The 25,411-nt window shown below is 45.6% G+C and overlaps 1 protein-coding gene across 1 annotated transcript in view; it reads left to right on the top strand.

Annotated features, from left to right (window-relative positions):
- The window catches only part of LOC144151833 (cytochrome P450 4c3-like), a 29,554-nt gene extending 6,443 nt beyond the window's left edge, over positions 1-23,111 (top strand). The window contains exons 4-11 of the mRNA XM_077682998.1: positions 769-959; positions 3,496-3,565; positions 5,138-5,264; positions 6,709-6,915; positions 8,101-8,274; positions 15,253-15,319; positions 18,001-18,180; positions 22,816-23,111. Of these exons, the coding sequence (XP_077539124.1) occupies positions 769-959; positions 3,496-3,565; positions 5,138-5,264; positions 6,709-6,915; positions 8,101-8,274; positions 15,253-15,319; positions 18,001-18,180; positions 22,816-22,982 (1,183 nt within the window). The 3' untranslated portion in view covers positions 22,983-23,111. The remainder of the gene's footprint in view (positions 1-768; positions 960-3,495; positions 3,566-5,137; positions 5,265-6,708; positions 6,916-8,100; positions 8,275-15,252; positions 15,320-18,000; positions 18,181-22,815) is intronic.
- Positions 23,112-25,411: the final 2,300 nt, after the last annotated feature.

The following is a 25,411-nucleotide window of genomic DNA, read 5'->3' as shown; positions in this document are numbered from 1 at the left end:
AACCCCAGTGGCTCGGTGGCTGCGCTGTCCAGCTCAGCCGTAAGGCTTCGGAATGTTTTATGATAGAGACGAGAAACAAAAACTGCCGTGTATTGACATTTCGCCCGAAAGTAAAAATCCCGAAGTAGTTAATATTGCCGTGTAGCCTTCCACTACGGTGAGCTCTACGGCCTTGTGTAACGTCGGTGCGTAAACATCCCAAAATTGGAATCTGTCCCCTTAAATAATGTGTGCTCGTCTCAGAAGGGCGGGTGAGCGAGAGTACGTGTTCGTGAATGCTCTAGCAGACGTAGGCGTACTACGTTTTAATGCTCGTTCACACTGGCGGTTCGAAAGGCGCCTGCGGCGCGTTTTACGACAGCACGACAAACAGGATGACGACGAGACACAAACACGGCGTTGTGTTTGAGTCTCCCAGTCTACGTCCTGTTTTCCGCGCTTTTTACTCGCGTTTCAAGCATACATCAACCAGGCCACTTGCTGCCTATTCTAAGAATTTAGCCATTAGCCTTCGTCCCTTACCTCCGTTACATTCACAGATTCCCCCACACTGTCTTTTACGTGTGTACGACAAGAAATGCCGCACCAAAGGACAAAATATAGAATTAGGGTGGATGAGGTTTCTGTAACAGGTGGGAGTTTTTTTGTGTGTGCGTGTATTTTTTTGCGGTCTTCAACTGGAGACATTACAGAGCGAAGGTCCGCGATAAGAGCATATAACTTCCCTGTGCCGTTTAGCTGTGTATCAGCGAAGGTCTCTCATTGCAGTTCAGGCCAAAAATGGCGCTCGCGGAGGAAGCTGCTCACGCCTGCCTTTCATTTTCGAATTTTGGAAGATTTCCTGCCTGCCATTAACGACCAGTCGAAAGTTCTTGTGCGGAAACTTGGACAGCTTGGCAACGATGGATGCTGTGACATCGTTCCTTCGGTTACACTTTGCGCTTTAGACATTATTTGCGGTAAGTGTCCTTCACTCGTGCGCGTTTATTTAAGAATTACATGGGAAAAATAATTATTCAGGAGAGGGTGGTGTACCTAATCCTAGGCTGTGGACTCAGAATATCTAGCTATTGGCGCAGAGTAGTGCAGCACAAACAAGAATATTTGCCCCAATATAAAATAACATGATTTCCTTCCATCAACATGGAAGAATGTCGAGACTCATTCATCTCCGCTTAAAATTACCCGTTCACTGGATCCCTCAGAACGCAGCTGAATGGCAGGTTATTCGGTAGGCCACTGATATAGCTGTGGATGCGATTTGAATAAAAAGTAGTTTGTTACGTTGCATTGCGCAACGCCAGGACGACGCTTTCCATTGAGTGATATTGAAGCCCAGACAGCACTTCTGAATCAAATCGAATGTCACAATTCTCGTTATTCGATCTTTATAATTGTGTTATTACCGTGGTACTGAGGCAATGCATACTCACGACATTTTTAGTGCAGCATTAAAGTTGGGTTGCACACTTTTTAAATGCAATCCGAGAACGCCATTATTGTTTTTTATGAGACAATCTTCCCGTTTTTTTTGTACAGTTTGTTATTGTTGTTACTCTTCATTCGATCACTGTTCACCGAAAAAAAATGTTATAGCTTTAATGCCATGCTTACTTTGTGGTTAATGCTATGTTCGAACTACTGACGCAGTAGGCTTATTGTAAGCTATAGACGAAAGAAACGATACTTCACGTAATTCGGTTGGCTCAGATGTCAGGCAACATCATTATTCAGAAATGTTGCTACAGTAGAACCTCGCTCCTCCTACGTTCCTAACTATTACGTTTTCCTGGCCCCGTGGCAGCGCGGTCCCCCTATAATGTTCATAGACAAACATGTATTACAATTAACAAGCCGTTGTACGACATTCCGGCTTTATACGTTGCGATTATAGAGAATAAATAATGAGAAAATTTAGCAGAAGTGATAAAAATGCGCGGAATTTTTTTTTAAACACTGAACTGCTTCCTTCCCAACGAGCGCTGTTGGCGCACCAGCGAAATCCCGGAAACGAGAGGGCACGGCACAACACCTATATATATATATATATATATATATATATATATATATATATATATATATATATATATATATATATATATATATATATATATATATATATATATATATATATATATATATACCGTCACAAGAGAGTTTACTATGCGCCCGTCCTGTCCCCTTTGTACTAGTCCTGATTGCGACACGCAGTTTGTCTACTCTTTCAAAAAACAGTTTACTATGTTTCAGACTTTGTTTTCCTTCGCCACGGCCTTTCATGACGCCAAGATAACGGAAAGCAATCTCGCTTAAAGGCAAACTTGACGTTCTGCAGGTAGTCAACAAGGAACCAACACGGGAACAAATCAGCCTCGCAAAATAGTTTGGACGGCCGCTTTCGACTTTCAGCTCAGTGGACGTTGTACGAAGTTACGTGAGCCACTTCGGCGATGAAGACAGCCACAAGGCGATCTAACAATTGGAGAAAGGCAATGTCATTCCACAGGCCTGGAAGTCGCGTCAAACTTGTATCGGAGATGTTTTTTTGAACATGAAAATGCCAAGTAAATTTATGTTGCGTTTGAACCATGGGTTATGCCATTTACATCTTGTTTAACAACATGTTTTTGGCATGTTCGTGTTACACGTTTGCCGGCTGCTATCTATTTTTTCTGTGGTCCCGTGAAAAACGTGTAGTATAAGCGGGGTTCGACTGTAACATTTTGAATATCGCGTAACCACTTTTGCGTTCAGAACAGCATCGCACATATCATTTCCCTCGCTCCTTCTCGTACCGTCCTTTGACGACTCGGCTATTCATACAGTTTAAGAAACGTGAGGTTGTTGCTGTAAAATTTTGTGGCTGGGATAAATGACCTTCACCTAGCAGGTTCGCTGCCACTACGGAGTGCCTGACAGGTCACGTGTCTTATGCGTAAAGACCTAATTCTCACTTTTCTTTTCCGACGGCAAGCCTCTCATTTCCCTTCTCCAGCTACCATGCACACACTTTTCAGTATGAAACCGAACACCATATACGTTCAGATGTAACAAAGCGTTGATAGTTTAAGCAAACGGGCTTCGCGGCGAATAGGTTCCATAAAGACGCAACTAATTCAATAGACTTATGCTTCCTTAACCTGCTTTGAACAATTTTCTCTCGAAATGAGGATTAGCGTTCTGTCCACGAAGCACCGACGGCGACATTCGGCGTAAGAAGAGCGCGGTATCACTGCATAAATGAGGGTGTTACACTAAGTTATTCGTATAGGCTATGGAGATGGCACAACAAAAACAAAACGAAAAATATGCGGCACTTCACGCAGGTGAGTGGTAATTGGAGTTATGTGTACTAGTGCTGAAGCGGATCTTAAAACTGCGAAGCAACATTTTTTCGCCCTTTACACTGACTGTCGAGGAGGACGTTTCTGTTGAAATAGATGTGCGTGCGCTGAACTATGGTTATAATTCAATATGTATGCCATTCCCTTTCAGAGACAATAATGGGTTACACACTCAACGCCCAAAGCAACAAAGAATCGGAATACGTCAAAGCTATACAAGTGTAAGTGTTTCATTTGGTGGCAATGAAGATTGTGCGTAGACCCGTTTCTTGTGATGCATTCATTAGGTGTTGTAAAGAGGAATAATTTTATATTTCACAAACGCGAGCTGGACAGGGTACTGAGGGGCAGGTATAGAATGAAAACTGTAGTGCGCAGGCGGTAAATACGGTTCCGAAAAAAATCGTGGAATACGTATTCAACTTGCAAAGGTTCAAAATTATTCCCAGAGTGCTTCCTAGCATTGAACATACCAGTAGCCTGGAAGTGTATGGGCCCACTTCTGATCGACAAGAAGAATGATGTCAAAACCGGTTAGGAAATTGTGCACCCATCAGCCAATTCAAGTTGTATACATGGTGCTGCACAAGGTGGTAGCTAACCGCATAAGTCACGCCGAAGATTACAATAGAAAAAAAAGGTTGCATTTAGCACAGTTCAGTCGCCAGCCAGTTACATTCTGGCCATCATCCAGATAATCCTCTGCCCATGGCGTTTGCAGATTCTGAAACATGAAGTCAACTGGAAGACATTCTGGCCATCAGCCAGATAATCCTCTGCCCATGGCGTTTGCAGATTCTGAAACATTAAGTCAACTGGAAGAGGGCAAAGTCAGCGAAGCACTGCGAGCATAAAAAGTCAGAAGCACCTATTTAGGGCCTTTGAAGTACAGTTACAAAAGGTGTGTGGCACGAGAATCTTTTTTAATAAAATCAGAAGTCTCCTATTACTAAGGCTACTAGACGTGAAGGCACCGCCCCTTCAAAATTTTTCACAGCATGTCTGGTGGTCGTAATTGGGAGGCATGACAGAGAAGAAGCAGAGGTACAAGTTTGGAGTATTTCAGACACCAGAGGTGTCTAGATTTTGTTCTGAAATGTTGGTTTTGTTCAGTGAGTCGGGGGCAGCCTGTAAAAGGGTCCAGGAACTGCGTAAGGAAAACACAGGTGTGGACTGAAAGAGAAACGTCAGGAAGGGCATCTATCACTCGAGCCTGCGTAATGAAATACTGGAACAGGTGTCAGTGAAAAACTGTAAATTCTCAGTATTGAGCCGAACCACAAGAAATCAGTAATAAAATCTCTATGGGGCGGGCTCTATTCGAGAAGCACTTCAAAGTAATGATCAATAGCTTAGCACTGCTCTGAAAATTGTGGTGTGCAACCAATGCACATTTGTAGTTTTGTGCTATTGGGCCGAAGATTGGTGTCTTGTGAAGCACCATGAAAAACTTGGGCCAATTTAAACACCCATAAAAGGACGGATGAAATGTGGAACGGTTGAGTCTAGTAGCTTGCGTGATGGATTGTGGAACCAGCTTGCGTCGATCCTCAGACCCTATTGTAGGTTGGTCCGGGTTAGGCTCGTGGAGAGACAGCAGGTGAACCCCACCAGTAAATGAATGGCAACCTAGGAACATGATTAGGAGCTATAGTAAGCAAGAGACTGTCGTGCTAATATTACACTTTCATGACAAAGGGAAGGTCACGGGAGAGGCCTTTGCCCTGCAATCGACATCAGCAGGATGAAGTATGATATTACGACGTTTGTGACGAGTATTTGTCTACATGCAGGGTGGGCCACATGTTTACTAGACGCCTGGAGTCACCGCTGTACTGGGTTGACACAATATTTCGCCTTTCGCCAGTAGGAAGGCTGTTTCATCAAAAAGTCAGAGAGCTGCATCGCTTCACGTTGAAGGTAACTTCGCCAATGGGCGGTTTCGCTACTGTCTATTCCGAGAAGTGTTTAGTTAGGTTTGACGGCGAAACAAATTTTATAAGATTCTAATGCACAGTGAAAGGTTAAGGGAATACTGGTGTTTGGTGCGACGTTATGGGAACCTTTCAAGCGGGCCCTACATGAAAAAGGTGGAAGGCGCAGTTCCCAGTCTTCCTTCGATGAGCCAAAGTGTTCTTTCATCGCCACCGCTAGACTCGGGCAACGTAGGTATCCAAGTAAGAACACAGTTTCTTAGCCTCCCCGCCCCACTATCCGGTGAACCCCACTTTCCTGTGAAAGCGATACTTAATTTACGTTTGTTTTTCCGGGAGGTAGGAGGGTGTAAGTGACCTTGCTTCTTGGAGCCCCGTGTAGCGCCTAAGCAAGTGAGAAAGGAGCAGGCGCAACTCACGGAAGAAAAGGAAAAAAAAAGGGGGTTCTTATAACAATTGAAGAGTGACAACTCGGAAATTTCTTCCCGTTTTTCGTCATACAAAAGTAAAAAACGCTGAGGGTAGGTTAGAGCTATAAATATTCGCTGGTTTTGGAATACAGAACTCGTCCGGAATGTGAAGGAAGTTACATAATATAACAAAAATGAATCTGTCCGCCCACGCGCCACGTGTTGGCACTGCCTTTGGAACACCGCCTCAAGAGCAGGAGCGAGTTGATTGGTATCATTACCACGTTTTGAGGGAGTGTAGTTTCACAAGGAATTATCTTAAGAAGACTCATTCTGTTGCTTCCACAGTAAGTTATAGAGATGTGTAGGGCTTTCTTGGCATGTAGAGCTGTATTTTGTATTAGCAACAGGCGGTACCACTGGTAAAATAGGAAAATGAGGTCATGAAGGAAAAAAAAAAACGCCGCATAAATTCAGTCTTATTTGCTGGCACACTTTAAAAGCACGCCTAGAATTGTTTCATTGATGTCAAAACTCGTGGAGAGCAACGGATTGCTTATTGTGTAGCCGTTTAACAGTTTTTTTTTTGGCGGAGAAACGTACATTGTAATTTAGGGGATTAATTGATGGGAATTCATATATATGGTCACCGATGTTCCGAAAGTTCCCCTCATAGCTGCTCGGTTTGGATGCGCCATGGCGTTTCAATGACGTAATGCTTATGAAAATCTTGGCATTGGTATGTGCCGTGCATTGAATGGGATGTTGCTGTGAATCGCCTATAGCTTAAGTACTAATTGAACCTTCCGGTCCACCTAGCTGGCACAAAAAATATATTTGTTACCGTACGCTTTTACGTCTCATTGCGCTTTTTTGGTACTTCCACATGGTGTTTTTTGAAGGGGATGGGGGGGGGGGGGGGGGGGACGAACTCTGCGGCATCCGAGTCTATGTTCTGTAGTTTAGCTCGCGATGGCAGCTGTTGCTTACGGGCCTTCAATAATTTGTATTTTTTCACAGGTGATACGGGAACGGAAGCGGGAACTTCAACAGTGCCCCGAGATGCAAACATTTCTGGATGAACCGTCAAGTGAAGGCGACATTTACGGACAAAAGGGCAAAGTAGTGAAGCCGTTCCTTGACATTCTTCTCCGAGAACATATCAAGGACCCTGAAAATTTTAGTGAGGAACACGTCCGAGAGGAAGTTGACACTTTCATGTTTGAGGTAAAGTATTTTCGGACTCGTATATACGAGCAATGCAGTTTTATTGCCGGTACGGTGATTTCTTGTTCTCTGAAAGGTTCAGTTCAAGCGGTCTTTCAGGTGCACTGATTTCTGCACGTGTAGATTGGTAAAGGAAATGCACGTACACGGAGGAGTAAAATAAAACAAACAACGGAGCGCACAGCTTCCGACGGATGCTGCACCGTCTGGCTGGGAAGTCGGTGAACAGCAGGCATGCATGCTGTTTTTCCGGATTGTTTGAGAATGTGGCCTACTCGTAGGGGAAATACTTGGTCAGGAAGCGACACCGGTCATTTGTTTTGTGGCGCATTCTTGCGCTCTGTCGCCACTGGGCAGGATGTCGGTGGAAGGTCATCGTGCGAGGTGCGTCGATACCGGCATTTAACTTAATTTCGCTCAAAACTGGACGTTGATGGGCAGGGTGAAGTGTAAATATCCGAAGGCGATCAGTGCTCTAGCCTGAGCTCCGTCACAAAATGTCCGGACTCATATTATACAAAAATTAATATCATTTATAAAAACCAGACTGATGCACCGCATCTTCATACAATCTGGCCAGCTTTTTAAGCGCGGTGACTGCACAGAATTAGTTCTGTTTGAAACGAAGCCACTGTTCATACTTATCGATGATAACATGAACCGCAGGGTGCCTTGACTGTAATTATTTATAACGTTGTGACCACAAGCTTGCAAAGTTGAACACTCCAAGTAGTAGTAGTAGTAGTAGTAGTAGTAGTAGTAGTGGTATAGTAAAAATGTTTTATTTAGCCGTTGAAGTGGGAGTGGTTCCCTGTTCCAGGAATCCATGTGATGAGCCGCCGCCTTCGCTCTGGAGGCCAAGGAATCTCGTCGTCCAGGTCGCTGCAGGTCACCATGTCCTCCACCTCTCAGGAATAGGAAAGGAGATGGGAGAGGGGGGAGGTTGGAGTTGTGCTCACAGTCTATCATGGTATGAGGAAGAACGTCGGGTAGTAAACAGAACTTGCATTCGGCAGGGATTGAGTTCAAAACATACTATAGAAGCGGTCTGGGTGAGGCAAGACATTGCTTCAAGGAACCTTACTACTGATTTTGCCTGCCTCAACGGGTAATTCCTGTGTTTTCGCGTGTTCTATTTGCACAATGGTACGTGTGTGTCTCTTCATTTTTCAATTCAACAACTAGGGCCACGACACAACGGCCATGGGGATGAGCTGGGCGCTGTACCTAATCGGACTGTACACGGAACACCAGGATCTCATTTACCAAGAGCTGGAGTCCATCTTTGGAAGCGATCGGGATCGCCCCGTGACGTCGGATGACCTCAAGCAGATGAAGTACTTGGAGTGCTGCTTAAAGGCGAGGATTGTTCCTGTGACGTGGCAGCTCCAGATGGGAGCCACTTTGGCCTAAATGCTTTTTTTCTACCAACATTGTAAACTTATAGTAGATTGATTGATTGATTGATTGATTGATTGATTGATTGATTGATTGATTGATTGATTGATTGATTGATTGATTGATTGATTGATTGATTGTAGGGTTTAACGCGCCGACGCAACGCAGGCGATGAGGCGCGCCGTAGTGGAGGACTCCGGATTAATTTTGACCACCTGGGGATCTCTAACGGGCGCCGAAATCTCGCACACACGGGCGTTTTTGCTTTTCGCGGCCGCCGCGGCCGGGAATCGAACCCGCGTCCTCGTGCTCAGCAAACTTATAGTAGAGGGCGCTGCGTACAGATTCGTGTTAAACATAAAACTGAAAACATTTCACGCAATGCTTTCTATCCATTCGCCGATTGCTGACTATAATATAAATAAACGGCTATGTGACCGAAGTGCACGAATTCAGTTAAAAGTCGTTTTGTTGACACGTATACAGGGCCTAAAGTGCCTGAATGAGGTTAGGAGGGAAGGTGGCTTGGTGTTTCATTGCAACATCTGACTCTCGGCTCAAGGCAGATGGGACGAAGAGTTTACCAACCAACGAGTAAAGCGTCAGGCGCATTTCACTCGTTCCCGATGTAAATCTGGTAAGATTCGCGAAGTTTACGTAGATTTGGAGCACTTCGCGAGAACTCGACGTGACAATCACTCAGACTCAACAAAACGGGTGGTTATTTATTAATTAAAGGCGCTTTTTGTCTACCACACCTATTTATGAAAAATGAAGCTAGACAAACTAGGCATGCTTTTTTAATCATAAAAATACGAGATCAAAATATTCTGTAATCACATTACACTGACACTGAACAGGCTGGTGTGATCTCTTCTATTCTCAGTAGTACTGTTCACAATTTGTCTAGCAATGCTGCGAAAAAAGTTAAAGACTTTGAAACTCTCGGGCTTAGGTGCTCACGTGCGGGAGCCGATCTACGTTCTTCACTTCGGCTCTGTCGATTTTCGATGATTACGCCGATAATTCAACTTGAATCCCCCAACTTTTTTCCCCAAGTGATCCGCGAAGTTGAGAGGAAAAGGTGGATGCCCGACTTTAAGGTAGGGGACCATTTTTCGTGCATTTACGGACTCTTTTTCTGGAATCGCCACGCCGACCGGCGCTAAGCCTAACGCCAGCTGGGCCTGCCGGCCGAAGTCGCCGCTGCGCCTAGGCGTGTTCGTGGACGCCTAGGCCTGACGCCGGAGTTGTCACCGGCGCGGACCTTCAGGGTGGACCTATTTCATCAAGATCCAAAGAAACATGGCCGGCGCCATGCGAATTGAAGTCGACGGTGAGGAAATTCAACCGGACCAAGTGACCAGAGCTCAAGGCTGGCAAGTGGCAGGTGAAAAACTTCAAGCGCTGCAACAACAGCAACGAGAACGAAGCCTAATGGCCAATACCCGAGCAAGTAAGCCCACCAGGGAAGCCGACTCATCTCGTCGGCCGGCTAATAATTTCAAGAGCAAGATCCTCAAAGCCGCGAGAATGCCCGAGCTACCTAAAGAAGATATCAAGGTCATCATGAGACCGAGGGGGGGCCTCGACGTCAGTGTGGTATCACGCTTTGAAATTAGCCGCGCCATCACCGTTGCCGCTGACGTCAGCAGAGAAGAAGCCAAGAGAGACGTCATATGTCCAAACAAACAACAAAACATCGTCATCGTCAGTACCCCAAAGAAAGAAAACGCCGACCGCTACGCGGCAGTGTCGAAGCTCACGGTCTACGGCGCCGCGCACGACGTTAGTGCATACGTATCGGCACCTCACGGGACAGTGAAAGGAGTCATCAGAGGGGTTCCCCTCACGGATTCGGCCCAAGAGATAAACGACTTTATCGTCCATGAATTTAACCCGACAGCCCTGCAGGCCAACAGAATCGGCAAAACGTTGTCGGTCGTCATAGCCTTCAGCGGCGGGAAAGTGCCAAATTACGTCAAGTACGGCAACCTGCTGGTGGAATGCTCACTGTACAGAAAGCAAATTGACAAGTGCTTTCAATGTGGCCGCTTGGGCCACAGAATGGATGTTTGCCCAAATCCGACGAACCGTATCTGCCGCGGCTGCGGAATCCAGAACCCGGGAGAAGACCACAACCACGACTGTAAGCCAAAGTGCAGCCTATGTGGAGGAGACCACCTCACAGCAGACAAAGTATGCAAGGCCCGATACAAGACCCCATACGTCGTGCGTAAGCGAAGATGGGAGCGCCAGAGGTCAGCCTACGAAGAAAGTTCCAGAACACCACCAAATCGAGAGGAGACGCCAGCTGCGCGGAAGTCGTCGCCCCCTCACCAAGAGCGCCAGAGCCGGCGCTCACTCTCCAGGGGGAGAGAAAGAAGACGGAGCAATAGCTGTGCCTCGAGACCAGGTTCGAGGACGTCATCGCCAGGCGCCGACACCAAGGCTCGCAGGCGCGAGTCCCGCTCGAGGTCGAAGACTAGGAGCAGTACGCCGAAGCGGATCGCCGGAAAACAGGTGGGTTGGGCAACTGGGTCTTCTGTCGCTCACAGCAACGACAAAGAATTCCCCCCTCTCACCCCCTCCCCTCTCAGTAGCAATTGCAAAGAATGCTCTGAACTTAGAAAGGAATGTGCCGAGCTTAAGAAGCTTATAGCACAACAAAACCAACAGATTAAAGCGCTCATGGAGCGCATGGAGGCACGCGACAGAACCGAGAAATCGGAGGATAGTACCAAGAGAAAGGTAGCTAAGAGAGACACCCATTCCCCTGAACTACCGCAAGGTGAGGCAATGGAGGCCGACAGGATAGAACCGGCTCCGTCCCAAGCAACGCATCCGACTATACCACAGCAACCAGAACCTACCCTGCAAACCATCATGAACATGCTGTCTCAAATTTCAAATCAACAGGCTGAGACCAACAATCAAGTGGGAATTCTTACCGAGCAAATGAGAAACCTTACGTCAAGACTAGATAACTTAGAAGCCAAGTATAACCAAGTGTCCTCAAGAATGTCGACTTTCGATGCAAAGCTCAAACACACGACACTAGTAATGAGGAAGTCACACAAGACCGCGCTCCACAGCAAACCGCACCATGGAACTAATCCCGCAGAAGGTAACACCCCTCAAGACAATGAAGAAGAATAGAAACAAACAAAGCTTGACAACGATTTATCAATGGAATTGCAGGGGTATAAAGAACAAATTAAGCGAGCTTCATCTATACATCGAAACACTGGAACAGAAACCAGATGTTATAGTACTACAAGAAACCAACGAGAGGCACAAATTGGCGGGGTACGTTACGTATACGGACCCAAGTGAAAAGAGCACGGCGACCTTGGTTACAAAAAACGTAGCGGCAACACAACACATGACAACCCAAAGAGGGTGCGAACACGTGCTAGTAGAAATTCACAGCAGGGATATAGGCAGCAGTAAAAACATATTTATATTAAATGCCTACTGCCGACCGTCTAAAAAGGACGTGGACATCGAAGGCACCATGCTGGATTGCATCCGAGCAGCAAAAGCTAGACCGACGCTGATATTAGGCGATTTTAACGCCCCACACACGCAGTGGGGATACAAATTCCAGTCGAGAAGGGGCAAGCACCTCATGAACGCTATAGAAAAACATAACGCTACAATACTAAACGAGCTGAAGACCCCCACCAGGATAGGCACGAGCACGGCCAGAGACACCACGCCGGACCTATCACTTCTGATAGGAGACTTGGACGTCACCTGGGCTAATCTAGACACTAACCTCGGATCAGACCATGACATCATCTCCTTGAAGATCAGGGGACAAGACTTTAGGGCAAAACTAGGACAGGCCAGGATCACCGACTGGGATCGCCTCAGAAGAAGAACAGAGATTGAATACGAAGACGGTCAGGGAACTGGGAACTACCAAGACTGGGCCAAAAAACACCTGAACTGGGTGGAGGAATATACCCAGAAAATAGCCACCACAATACAAACCCCATTTGTGGACAACAAGCTGGCTCACATCTGGGAGGCGAGACACGCGCTAACCAAGAGATGGAAACGGCAAAGGCGCAATAGAAAGCTACGAAAGCGCATACACGAGCTCAATAGGCAGGCGGCAGAATACGCAGCTCAGCTCTGTAAAGAAAATTGGTTAAGGATATGCGACGGGCTCCAGGGAACCCTGTCTGCGAGGAAAACATGGAGCCTCCTACGGCACCTCATTGACCCTCTGAACACCAAAAGTGCGATCAATCGAAATCTCGCACGCACGCTGAATAATTTTAAAGGAGACAGCAAGCGCCTGATAGAGGTGCTCAAAGACAAGTATTTGAAAACGGAAAAGTCGGGAGCACCGATACCCGGATACGAGGGAAGGGAAAACCCGGACTTGGACCAACCCTTCACCGATCTGGAGTTGGTAACAGCGATCGATGAGAGCAACCAAGCCAGCTCCCCAGGGAAGGACGCCATTACCTACAAACTGCTGAGGAATCTCAGCGACGGTAGTCGAAGTGAGCTCTTAGGATATATAAACAAGGCCTGGAACGAAGGGTCACTGCCCAAGGAATGGAAGGAAGCAGAGGTACGGTTCATACCGAAGCCAGGCAAGACTCCACACGTCGATAACATGAGGCCCATCTCTCTGACGTCGTGTGTGGGAAAAGTGGTCGAGCGCATGATCCTGAAAAGGCTGCAGACACACCTTGATGCCACCGATCGGATGCCGTCGTCCATGTACGGTTTCAGGGAACACCTGGGCACCCAGGATGTCCTCCTGCAACTAAATGAATTAGTCATCAAAAAGGCCAAGAACCAGACCCCGAGGGCAATATTAACCCTTGACCTCAAGGGAGCCTTTGACAATGTGACGCACGAGAGCATTCTTCGCAGTCTGAATAACACGAATTGCGGGGAAAGAATCTACAGTTACGTCAAAGACTTCCTCAGCAATAGGACTGCTATAATCAAGATTGGGGAGGAGAAGTCACAGCCTATAGCACTAGGGGACAGAGGAACTCCGCAAGGGTCTGTTCTGTCCCCGCTGCTTTTCAACCTGGCGCTTCTACCTCTACCAGCATTACTAGAGAAAATAGAAGGAATAGATCACGCCTTTTATGCGGACGACATTACGGTCTGGACAGCGCAAGCGGGCTCAGAAGGGTGGATGGAGGAAACACTCCAAAGGGCAGCGGACGTAGTCCAGGAATATGCAAGCACCTGCGGTCTCTGCTGCTCACCGCAAAAATCAGAGCTATTAGTGATACAGCCAAGACCCAAAAAGGCAGACAAGAGAAACATAAGCATAGTTATAGACGACTGCAGCATCACACCGACGACTCACATCAAGATCCTTGGCCTAATAATACAGGAGAATGGTAAAGCCCGAACCGCACTCAGAAAGCTCAAGAGCACATCCGAACAAATCATGAACATGATTAGAAGGATCACAAATAAGAGAAGAGGACTCAAAGAAGAGGAATCCCTCAGGCTTGTCCAAGCCTTTGTGATTTCGAGAATCACCTACTCAGCTCCCTACCTCCAGCTTTTGAAAAACGAAAGGGACCAACTGGACACAGTTATTAGAAAAGCTACGAAGCTCGCGCTGGGCATTCCGATACACTCATCCACCGAGAAGCTACTGGGAATGGCCAAGCATAATACGGTCTCCGAACTGATCGAAGCGCACCTATCAAACCAAAGGGTGCGACTGAGCCAAACAAAAGCAGGAAGAGCCGTCCTAGATAAAATAGGATGGCAAGAAGCTTATCGTCAAAACAAAGGCCCTATACCGCGCGCATGGGCCGAAACGGTGGATAGCAAACCGTTACCTCAAAACATGAAGCCGGACAGAAACGAAGGAAGACGACAGGCCAGAGCGAAGACCCTAAACGAGTCTCTAATTAAAGAAACAGGAGTGACGTACACCGACGCCTCACTTCCGAAACACTCAATGAGAGCAACGATTGCAATAACAGGAAGGGACGAGCTCATCACGTGTGCCTCAGTCATCACACCAAGCCCAGAGGAAGCTGAGGAAATAGCAATTGCCGTAGCCTTGACCCAACCAAAAGCGACAAAAATAGTCACGGACTCCCAAAAAGCATATAGGAACTTTAGACAAGGATGGGTTTCTTATAAGGCAGTGAGAATCCTCCAAAGGAAAGTACCACCAAGCCACAAAATAGAGCTAATATGGGTGCCAGCCCACTCTTCGGTGGAGGGCAATGAATTTGCCCACCAACAGGCCCGAGAACTAATCAGCCGGGCAGAGGGGCAGGAACAGCTACCCATAACGAGCTACAGGGACATAGTCAATCACTATAAAGACGGGAGGAAGCGATATCCTGAACCACACCATTCTCTAAGCAGAGCGCAGCAAGTCATATACAGACAGATCCAAGCCGGGTCGTTCCCCCACCCTTACCTCCGAAACAAGTTCTACCCGGATAGATATGAGAAAGAATGTCCCAACTGCAGACAACTGGGCACACTCCAGCACATAATAGGAGAGTGCAATTTTCCCAAGTTTACCCCTCCCCCCCTCCCCCCCTCCCCTCACATCAACCCTGAGCGATGGGAGACCTTGTTGTCTAGCCCTGCCGTGGAAGAACAGATCGCGCTGATCACCAGAGGACAGGAGTACCTGGAAACATATGGGGCCCGAGAAGAGGGCACCACCCCATCAAGCGCCTAAACGGCTCTAGAATGCTCAATAAAGTTTGTTCTCTCTCTCTCTCTTGAAACTCTCGTATATGACCTAGCGTTAATTCTACTTAGGCAATTTTGCTGCAACGAGTATCTGTTGTACGTAAATCGACCAGCCGACATATTTCTTTGCAAAATGCCCCAGCGGCTGCTCCGAGATAGACAATTTGAAATGTGCTAGCTGAATATTTAATATTGAAATGCGTGTACTTCGGATAATTTCAGGAGTCTCAGCGGCTATACCCATCAGTACCATTCATCACTAGGAACTGTGAGCAAGACGTTACTATCGGTAAGGCTTCTTCTTTCGGCGAAATCTGGGTCCAGCTTCAAATGAAGCTAGCGTATCGCCTGCATTTTTACGTATAATTTATGAGCGCGGATTCTACGCATTCTGCAAATTTTGGAGGTATTTCTCGCGAAACAAACAAGGGGATGTTTATAGTGACGAATATTCCTAACTAATCTGACAAATTCAAAAATTCAGCCCACAACGAGCACTGTATAAACGAACGCTTTTATAAACCCCCTTAAACAGCGCTGTAACTTCTGCAAACTATTTTCAGAATTACAAGCGCATTTCGAACCATGATCAAACACTCAGTTGGCTATAAATGCAAGAGCCAAATATTACTGCCCTGCGCGCACCTGATAAATTAGATGCTCACTAAGAAGATATTTCTCTATTACCTGGCTTTCTTTAAAGACCGGGCATTCTTCGTGTGCCTCTGTGACTTCGCACAAGTAATATCGCCGCTATTGACCAGCCTCTTTTCGGTTGCAGCTATGAAGGGATTCGAGAAGCGCTTTAAAATTGCAACAAAGGTAAACCAGCGACTGAGATGATTCTGTTCGATCGAGAAAATCACGGAGTTGTTTTCTATGCTCTCCATTGTGTATTATGACTTTAGCAATAATTTTAGGCTCGAAGGGGGGACTGAAAGCGTGCATCGTAAAGTAAAAACGCCACCACGGTTCCTCTGTGCAGGAGCCTGCTGTGGGCTTACTGGGTGATTTTGCTGTTTGTTTCGTGTCTGGAACAAGCATGTAAACCACACATAAATATATAAATGAAAATGATGAACCAGTACTTTCGTTATAATAAATAGATAAATACAATTACAAAGAATTCCCGGATTTTGAAGACCTCAGGTAGGGGTGAACAGTTTTTCAGCAGTAATATATGCATCAGAAGTCACCTCGTCCCATGGCCTGAGAAGTGAACCCATTTATTTGAAACATTCGCAAAGTGCTTGAGAAGTTCAGGGAGTGTTTCAGAAACTCTTAACACCGATATGTGGCGTGGATCGCGGGCTGAGCTTCACCAGAGCGTAATCCTCCTAAAAAGGTTTTCCTGCATTGTGCTGCGTTTGCTACGCAATTTTAGACCACCGTAAATGCGCGCACAGCTTTATTTTGAGAATATCAGGAACGTCTGCTGCGAACGCTTTGCTCCGCCACTTTGCTTGGGTGTGTTTTCACTCACACTCTGGAATCGGCGTCCTGTTCAGTATTACCCCACGGTGTTAACCTCCGAATCATGGGAGATGCCCTAGATTGGGTTTACGGCCCCATTTCACCCTTAAAAGCAATGGGGACTCAGCGCAGAGAGGCCTTTCGTTGGTTTCTGTTGGAAGTGGGCCTGACACCAGTTTGCAACGTGAACACGGCGGCCATGCTTGGGCTATGTGGTGAGGCTTACGATCGACCGTGTTCGACCTCATTACCCTGAGGTACCGCTGTGCGGCTGTGTCGCTTCGGATTTAGACGATAAAGCTTGGTTGGAGGCATGGTCACAGTGCACGCTAGCTGTGATATGCACTCCTGGAGAACTGTTTCTCCACAGCGCACTTGGATTGCCCATTTCTGTAGCAAACGGAGCCACTATTGCGATGAGAAGACGTGGCATACGGTTTTTAAATAGATGACGTGAGCGATGAGACAGAGCCCGTAGGTAAAGCAAACGTAATACTTCTCAATGCCCAAAGGCAGAAAGAGTAAACGACGTTTGAGTAAAGTAATATGTTTTTTCCTGTGAACTAACGATTGTGTTACCTTTGTAACACTGATTAGTTATTTTGATCCGTTAGGATGTAGCACATCGACGGAAGTGTTGGTCGATAAGCCGTTTGCACGCGTAAAGGTGTACAACCGTAATTTTCCACCCCGCATTAGAATATTATATTTTGCAAACAAAAAAATGTCTGTAGGTATTGTGCTGCCCCGCGGAATGTAGCTTTTAATGTCACGTTTTAAATATGATCAGTCTAAGTAAGATCAGGGCTCGCTTTCATTCTTGACCACGTTTTCTGCCGTGAAGCATTCGCTTCACTGTTGAAGTATGAAAAGTTTTGCGTGGAACTCACCTGAAAATTTGACCACCTGCATGCCTTCGGGAGTGTGTACACTGGCCTCGGGGATTACGCACGTAGTTTTACAACATGGTGGACTGCCCGAGAAAAGTGGGGCGCTATACAGCTTTACGACAGAACTCTGCTGTTAAATCAAAATCTGCGCTGGTCCGGGGATTCCAGCACCGCACTACTGCCGCTCTAGTCAACGTTTCTGCGTAGATACTTACCCTACCTCGGCGACGTATACCATACCCTATATTCGTTTACTAATATAGACCATACACCGGTCTCGCTTGCTTCCTTGTGTCCTCTCGGCTCTACCTGCTTTACTAATTTCCCTGAATGACTACTCTGCACGGCATTCGCCGGCTTGATTTTCTGCTTTGTAGCTACACTACTAAGGAGGAGTTTGTTTTATGCAATAAAACCGTTGTCTCCAGGTGATATTGACAGGATGCGACGCTGTAATTAGCAACATGAGAGTTCTTTATGTTGCCAGTGTCCCTCGTACTTTTCATAAATAAATAGCCGCCATGAATGTTGGTGCTCATACTGCAGCATCCGACGGCTTTTTCATGCAAAATTCAGCCTTACAACTATTTGTTTTGTTCTCCTACAGCTGGCCGAGTAGTGCCAAAAGGTGCGGACATACAGGTTGCGATTTATAATTTGCACCGTGACGCCGAGGTGTTCCCGAATCCTGAGGAATTCATCCCAGAGCGATTCCTTCCAGAAAACGCAAAGGGCAGGCATCCTTTTGCATTTGTGCCTTTCTCGGCTGGACCGAGGAACTGCATTGGTAAGAAACGGTGGTTTAACTTTTCAGACAAAATATATAGACTGCTTTTCATGCACAGGCAAATCTAAGTAGTTTGAATTCACTTTATATATTCGTAATAAGGCATTTTGAGCCGTTCTCGGGCGTGTTCAATGCAAACAAAAATGTTTAAAAAGTAAACATGAAGAATAGGAAGATACGTTTTAATTGGAAATAATGTGTGAAAGCATTGGGACACCTTTCATATAGAATCGCTGTGGCATGATTTCTTAACGAGAATCAATAAGCTTTGAATTCTAATCGATTGCTGAGCTTTCACTCTGATGGAGCAGAAAGCACTTCCAGAAGTTGAAGAACAAATGAGACTTGTAACTTAGAAATGAATTCTTCTGTGTATGCAAGCGTTCTTCGGCAGCGCCTGAGGTTGCGCAGTGCTATTTATAACAGAACCTAGGGAGAGGGGGGGTGGCATGACCGACAACCACGGCTTCTGCGAACTGTGGTTTAAAATACAGCTTTCAACTCCATTCCGTAGCAGAGAGTTCGAGACTGTTTTAAATTGGAATTAACTCATTTCAGAGCGCGCTAACTGTTAACGGATGGATCCATAGCCTACAAGGCTCAACACGGACGAGTGCCTTTTAAAGGAACCCTGCAACAATTTCGATAAATGCATTCACTCTTTCCTTCGCGTCTGGAAGCACTGCGAAAGCGATAGTTATCGCCAGCACGGAGCGGCACTGCGTGATTTTCTCGTCGCACCAGATACGCCTTCCGTTTCTGCTTTGTTTTTGTGGCTTTTTTTTTAAGTCGCTATCGACAAGCGTTCATTGCTGAAATTGGAGAGTTTTAGTATAGCGTTTCGTGCCTTTGCGTACGCTAAACGCAAAATTTTTGCCGCACGCTACGTAAACACAGCAAGGGAAGTTTTATCAGAGCGTCTCATCAGGTTTGCGTTGCGACATGCTAATGCTTACGGCGCCATCCGTCGAATGTTTTGCGAAATGTCTCGCCGGCTGATCTGCCAGCGGAGTGCCGCAGTGCCTGGAGATTTTACGACTGTCCAAACAGGCGTAAACAAGCGCTTTCCCTTTAGTATTGAATGCAACGCGCCGAAAACATATGAATACTCTCTTACTTCAGTACGTTCCATAAAGATAGCGTTGAAGCCCCGTGGCACTTCTTTCATGCAATCGCACAGAACGCCCTATTTGACGCATACATTTTATTCAACTTCAAAACACTGCAGGGATGCGTTTCGAACGAACACAACGTCACGACATGCGTTGCAAGTCTGAACCGCGATTGACAGGCTATCGGTTGCCTCCTCCTTCCCGTTGTAAACTGGGCACGCACCTCTCGCGGTTTGCGGGGACGACCAGCAAGTCACTTAACTCTGGCGCGAAGGCCGAGCAGGCTTTTAGCCACGCACACTGTACAGTGCTCACGGATTGAAATTTCAGTGATTGAAGTTAGGTACTTTGCGACCCCCTAATCCAAGTACTGGATGTGTTGGGTGACTACGTTGTCCAAGCATTTGAAATTTCAAAAAAAAGTTAAGAGTGTTGCAGGGTCCCTTTAGCGATTGCCTACCGAACAAAGGGTTCGCCATAGCAATCAATGACAAAGACAGTATTGCCCACTAATTCAGCGCATATTTTGGTGCTTCATACAAATCACATATAACTCACGTACGCCCTAGTCATAAATCACGTAAAAATTAAATCGGAAATTATATTTGGCTGTTGCTCCTGTGAATCCGTTTTCTTTTGTTTCATTTATTGTTAGAGTACAGAATTTCGCCATAACGGCGAAACATGCTAGACTTCCCATCAATGGCAACAGAGATTGCCGGATTCGATGTCAATTTTAGTTTGTTTCTAATAGAATTATAATTTTGGTTTTCTTTGCACCTGAGTGTATTATTGTAGGCCTGAATGAGCTGGCTCGCATATTAGTTTTGGTATTTATAGACCTACGCAGCCCTTTATTGGAGCAAGCTAAAACAGTTTCTGCAGAGATTTCTCTATTTTTTGGTGATTGAGGGACTCGATTGCCTTGTCATAGTGTTTTAATAAAGCGTTCCATAAATATTGGTCTTGCAAAAATAAAGAAAAGAACATTAAGATCACAATTAGTTTAGCGATTGATAATGAGGCATACACGCGCCGACGCTACACTAGCGGTGAGGAGCGCGCCACGGGAATGGTTCCGGATTAATTTTGACCGCGCGGGGATCTTTAACATGCACCGAAATCTCGAACGCACGGGCGTTTTTGCTTCTTTGGAACATTTTAAAATCACGCATAATAATCCTGACCGCCCTGCCTCTCTTTAGGTCCCTTCAACAACCCTTCCCCCCAGCCAAAAATAAATAACGAAGCAGCCAATTTTGGGGGTCTATCCCAAAATGCATTCGTGGCACATGGGTGCCCCTCTGACTGGACCACAGCCCGCTAGAGGCGCTTGCCGCTTACGGGGTAGAGTAGGTAATTTTACAAAACAGCAGAGACGAGCTGACGACTCGCTGCGAGTCTTTGAAGCCGCGCCACAATGCCCAGCCTACTATCGGGGAGCAACTGCCATACGAGAAGTTGTGTTCCCAGAATCAAGCAAAAAAAAGCCGATATTCAAGGCCGCTGTTATCTAAGCAAATGTGGCCATGCGCGCCCTTGAAAAGAGTTTCTTTCGCCGCACGCGTAAAGTCACAAGGTAATGGGACACCGATCAGAAATAAGGCTATACTTTCCAGAACGACAGGCGATGCAAGTAGTATTGTTCTCCTTTTCTGTTGGTTACGGCCTACCAGCTCAGGTTACGTTGTCCAGTCTTTTTTGGTGATCCAAGAACAAGAGCGCCACCTCCGAGGCATTCAAACAAACATATTTCCCCACCCCACTAGAGCTCACATTCTGGCCCCCACCCTGTACTCCTCGCAATGCCGCTTCTGCGAGGTTCCGGGCACCCTCTATCATATCATGTGGGGCTGTGATAAGAACCCCCACCTACGCCCCCTGCCTTTCCCCTCCCCTGAGCACTGGGAGAGAGCACTGTCAAGCTCGGACCATGACGACCAGCTTTTGCTGGTGCAGCTACCCCAAGAAGCCGGACGGACTGAAGCGGTCCTGAAATGAGGGTTCTTCCCCAGGGCTGAAAACTTCAGATACACGTTTATTCCTCCTCCTCCTCCAGTCTTTTTTTTAAAAAACAACATAATTCGACACCCCTCTCTGCGAACCGCATTAAAAGAGTGTAAAGCGAAGTTTGTTTCTACATGGAATAGCACGTTGCGAAGCACTCACGCGGCGCTTGGTATTTTTGTGTTTGTTCATTGGCTACTGTTGGTAGTAAGGTTAACGAGCTTTTCGTAATGAACATAAAAATGTACTCGCCCAATTGAGAGCTAAAAATATAGAGCTGTAAGGTAAGAATTTCTCCATTGCGTTGTTAGGAATGTACTATGAATATAGCTTCCATTTATTTCCGCTGTTGGCAAAGCTTGGCTACGTCTGCTAGGTTTTTTCGCTCCGTGTTTTTGCCATGCGGCATTGCATGGTTGAAGTTATTCGCCTGTAGTATTTAATTTCCGCTCTTGAGTCAGAGTTTTACTAATTTCCTTATGAAACAATGGCATGTGTAGTATTACATGTGCACTCTAACAATCTTTGAGCGAAAAACTAGAATTTCGTTTATAAAAAAATTTGGTTTATGATAAATCACGGGAGTTAGCTCATAATCTTCCTCGAATAACAGAGGTGGTCAAAGGCACCTTCGCCTAAATGGCGCAGAAAAGTTGGCATTGCATTCTGAGCAATTGAGCATCTTCCAGTGTCGTATTCCTTTTTCAGCCTATCCATTTAGATTGAAGTTTTCGTTTTAATTATCTTAGAATTCAGTACAGCTTCATTTAATCTTCCGCCACCATTTACAGTGAGGCTTCTGTTATGTTCGTTCATAAAACAAATATAGCCGACGTGTATTACCTCACATTTTCCTTCTTTTGTCCTGTATATTGCCGACTGCATTACTGTTTTTGTGGTTCCTGAATTCTGCTCCGTGCGCCGACTTCTTTAGTCTCCTAAACGTCCTCGAGTTACAATCATCCATGAAACGTCCAGTGTTTTATAGAATGTTATAACATTTGGTTAATTTATGCATTCCGGTTAAGCCCAAAAATATAACGCCTCCGATAGAGCTTTCATATTTTCGAAATTGTAATGTGCAGTGGTGTCGACAGATGTTTCGCAACACTTAGGCTCCACATGGCAAACCAAATCTCAGCGAGCCTACATTCAGCAACAAAATACCCCTTTTTATAGAATAACTTTGCATCAACCGTGGTTCTATGGGTATCCTTTTGTACACAAAGGACAGGTAGCTAACTATCTTATTGTTTTTAAAGCACCGCGCAGAATTTTTTACCCTAAATGTATTGTAAACCCTCAACTATTTCTCTTCTATTCTTATTGTCTGGCCTGTGCGTTGGAACATTACTTTGTAATTGACCTTATTTTATACTCTCTTTGTCATTATTCCTTCTCAGAACATATCTAACCTGATCGGTAGTTTGTTTTACATTTCATGAAATAACACGTTCCAGTGTAGAAGTAGAAAATGTTTACTATTTCGGCTGCACCATGTACTTTTTTTTTCTAGGTCAACGTTTCGCCATGATGGAAGAAAAAGTGGTGATTGCCAACGTCCTTCGAAACTACAAGTTGGTTTCTACGCACCACCGTGATAAGATTCGAGTGATGGCGGAACTTGTTCTCCGACCAAAGAACGGTCTTCATGTTAAGTTTATCCCAAGGTTTTCCCGATAAGAAAACAGGAAGGTCCTTGTCTTAACTCTTTCTAGTCGTAAGTTTCCTGTTTCTTCCTGAGAAGCTGGCTGTATTATGTTAGGGGTGTCCCCAGAATATAGGAAAAAATAAATTCAATGACAGGCACTATTTCTGTTTCCTTTGACATAAGATTCGCGTTGTGCATAGCGAAGAGCAGCTATAAAGGAGCCAGTCGAATCAGCGGAGAAGTAACAACCATTTGCGAGGGACATTACAAGCACGAAACCTTTACTTGCAACCCAATCATGCCTTAAGTTTTGTTTGTGTAAAAGGCTTAACTATAGAGTCATTTTCATGGATTTTTTTGCTACATAGAGAGTGGGAGAGCTGATCATTCAGCGCAGAGAAACATAATGACCTAATTTCGAGGTGGATTTTCAGCTCAGGTCACCCTACTCGCTGTTGAAAAAAACAATAGACCTTAACTTGTCCAGGCGTTTGCCATAACCTCCGAAATTAGACTGCTTCGTAGCCTACTCCTAGATACGATGTTAAAAACGCATAGCGTCAGTTGAAACAGCTTTAAGGTGGCACACCTCTCGAGCTATCGTCTTTGTTTGCCTGGCTACGGCGAAGCAATGTTTGCGTATGGCAGTCATTCATAGCTAAAATAAAATATGCCAGTTCTTTCCTCTGATTTTGACACACATTTTACACCTCCCTTTCACTTTACTGCTAAATTCCATCGCTTTTTGACAATTCGCTTCTGCACTTAAGTTTCCTTCCACTGCAAGCCATATTTTTTGAAATACTTATTATCTCTCAGAAGCTGACTGGCTGCCTGCTTGAACTCCGTGAACGTCCAATAGAGACAGTTCCTTGCAACATAAATAAAGGTACAGTCGACGACCGAGTAGTAGGACCCTTAAAAGACTGCGAAAATATGCGAAAAATCAGGCAGCCCGAAAAAGCAAATGTACCCCCCCCCCCACAAAAGCCTAATATCCTGCTTCCGCAAAAAGCCAGAATAACCTAGCACGTCCGAAAAATTAGGCCTGCGAAAAATCGGTCGTCAATTGTATTCCTTCCGTTTCCGATAAAAAAAGATGACAGATGAGCCGTCGACTTTTCTTCGTAGCCTTCATCCTGTAGCATTGCTCCTTCGTTGCATTTGTCCTAGCAAGCATAAGTTTCTTCTTATGCCTACTGGACACATTACAGCCATTAGCCTCACACTCAAGGCTACTAGAGTTCCTGTATATAGTTTCCCTAGGGGAGTGTTAACTCGAATGGCGACCTTGATTCAGCGCCGTGTACATGTAGCGGCGTTCTCCCAAAGCCGTCGTTTTACAATGGCTTTTCTTGTTTAGGTTCTGAACATAGTGTGCGCAGCGGGCGCGCGAGTCGCCCACGCACGCTGACTTCTTTCTGCTGCTCTCTGTACACCCATCCATCGAGTCACGGGAGAGCCTTGCGTCGCACCACGTGACGCGACATGCCGCGGTAGCCTTTCCTTCTCTCTGGTATCCGCGTACGGGCCACTGGGCCGGCGCTTCCTTGTGTTAGCAGCGCCCTGCGGGTATCGCGCGTACGAGTTTCCCAATATTCTGAGTTTCTTGGGCTGCGTCTTCATTATTCCAACGATATATTTTTGGTTCGGAAAGACATCTAGTTGGTTAGCGGAACTAACGATTAGTTGTATAAACCTTAAAATTAGCCATACAAATTTGATCTCAAAGAGGTGAAAGCAAGCCCACAATGTATTTTTTTCTCGTAAAGTCATCTAGTTGGTTTTCGTAACTGACAATTAGTTACAGAAACATTGAAAAGTTAGCCATACAAATTTCATCATAAAGAGGTTAAAATCCGTATAAGTCAGCTTAACCGTGTTTTCACAACTCCCCCATAGTCTTAAGGCCTACGAATTGTTCGTACAATAATCTATGGATTTTTTAATGTTGTTTACGAATGGATGTCGAAAAAATTACCTCTAATGGATATCTGTGAATAAATCGCGCTTATACGCAAGAATTCATCCATACCTCTCGGTTGTAATCTGTACCTTCCTACATTTTTTTGTTTCACTGAGCTACCTGATTAGTGGTGCTGCGCTTCTAGTGTGTTTTTCTTTCCAATAAAGGTGGCGGCTTCACCTCATTTACCTCAGCATCACTAACAACTTCAACTTAGGGTGAACATTCGATTAAACACATGTATTTACCCAGTTGCGTTCATACACAATCGCTTCGCGGGTAAGTGTACCAGCACTTCCTGCTTCATTACGAAATGCTAGTTCAATTATCATTAGCTTTAGCAGACCGCGTAAATAAACGCTCGGACCAATCGTAATGGCTGTAATTAAATATCAGGACACTTTGCTAATAAGCCTAATTGCAACATGCTTCAATCTAAAATAAACTAAAAAATGGTGCGCCACTCGACTTTTCTACTGTGTATCAGAGATACTA

Source organism: Haemaphysalis longicornis, unplaced genomic scaffold (genome assembly GCF_048455015.1).
Source record: "Haemaphysalis longicornis isolate Haplotype H1 unplaced genomic scaffold, Haemaphysalis longicornis Haplotype H1 scaffold_1, whole genome shotgun sequence".
Classification (NCBI taxonomy): Eukaryota; Metazoa; Arthropoda; class Arachnida; order Ixodida; family Ixodidae; genus Haemaphysalis; species Haemaphysalis longicornis.
Note: the sequence above shows the minus strand (reverse complement) of the source record. Positions and strands in the feature narration are given on the sequence as shown.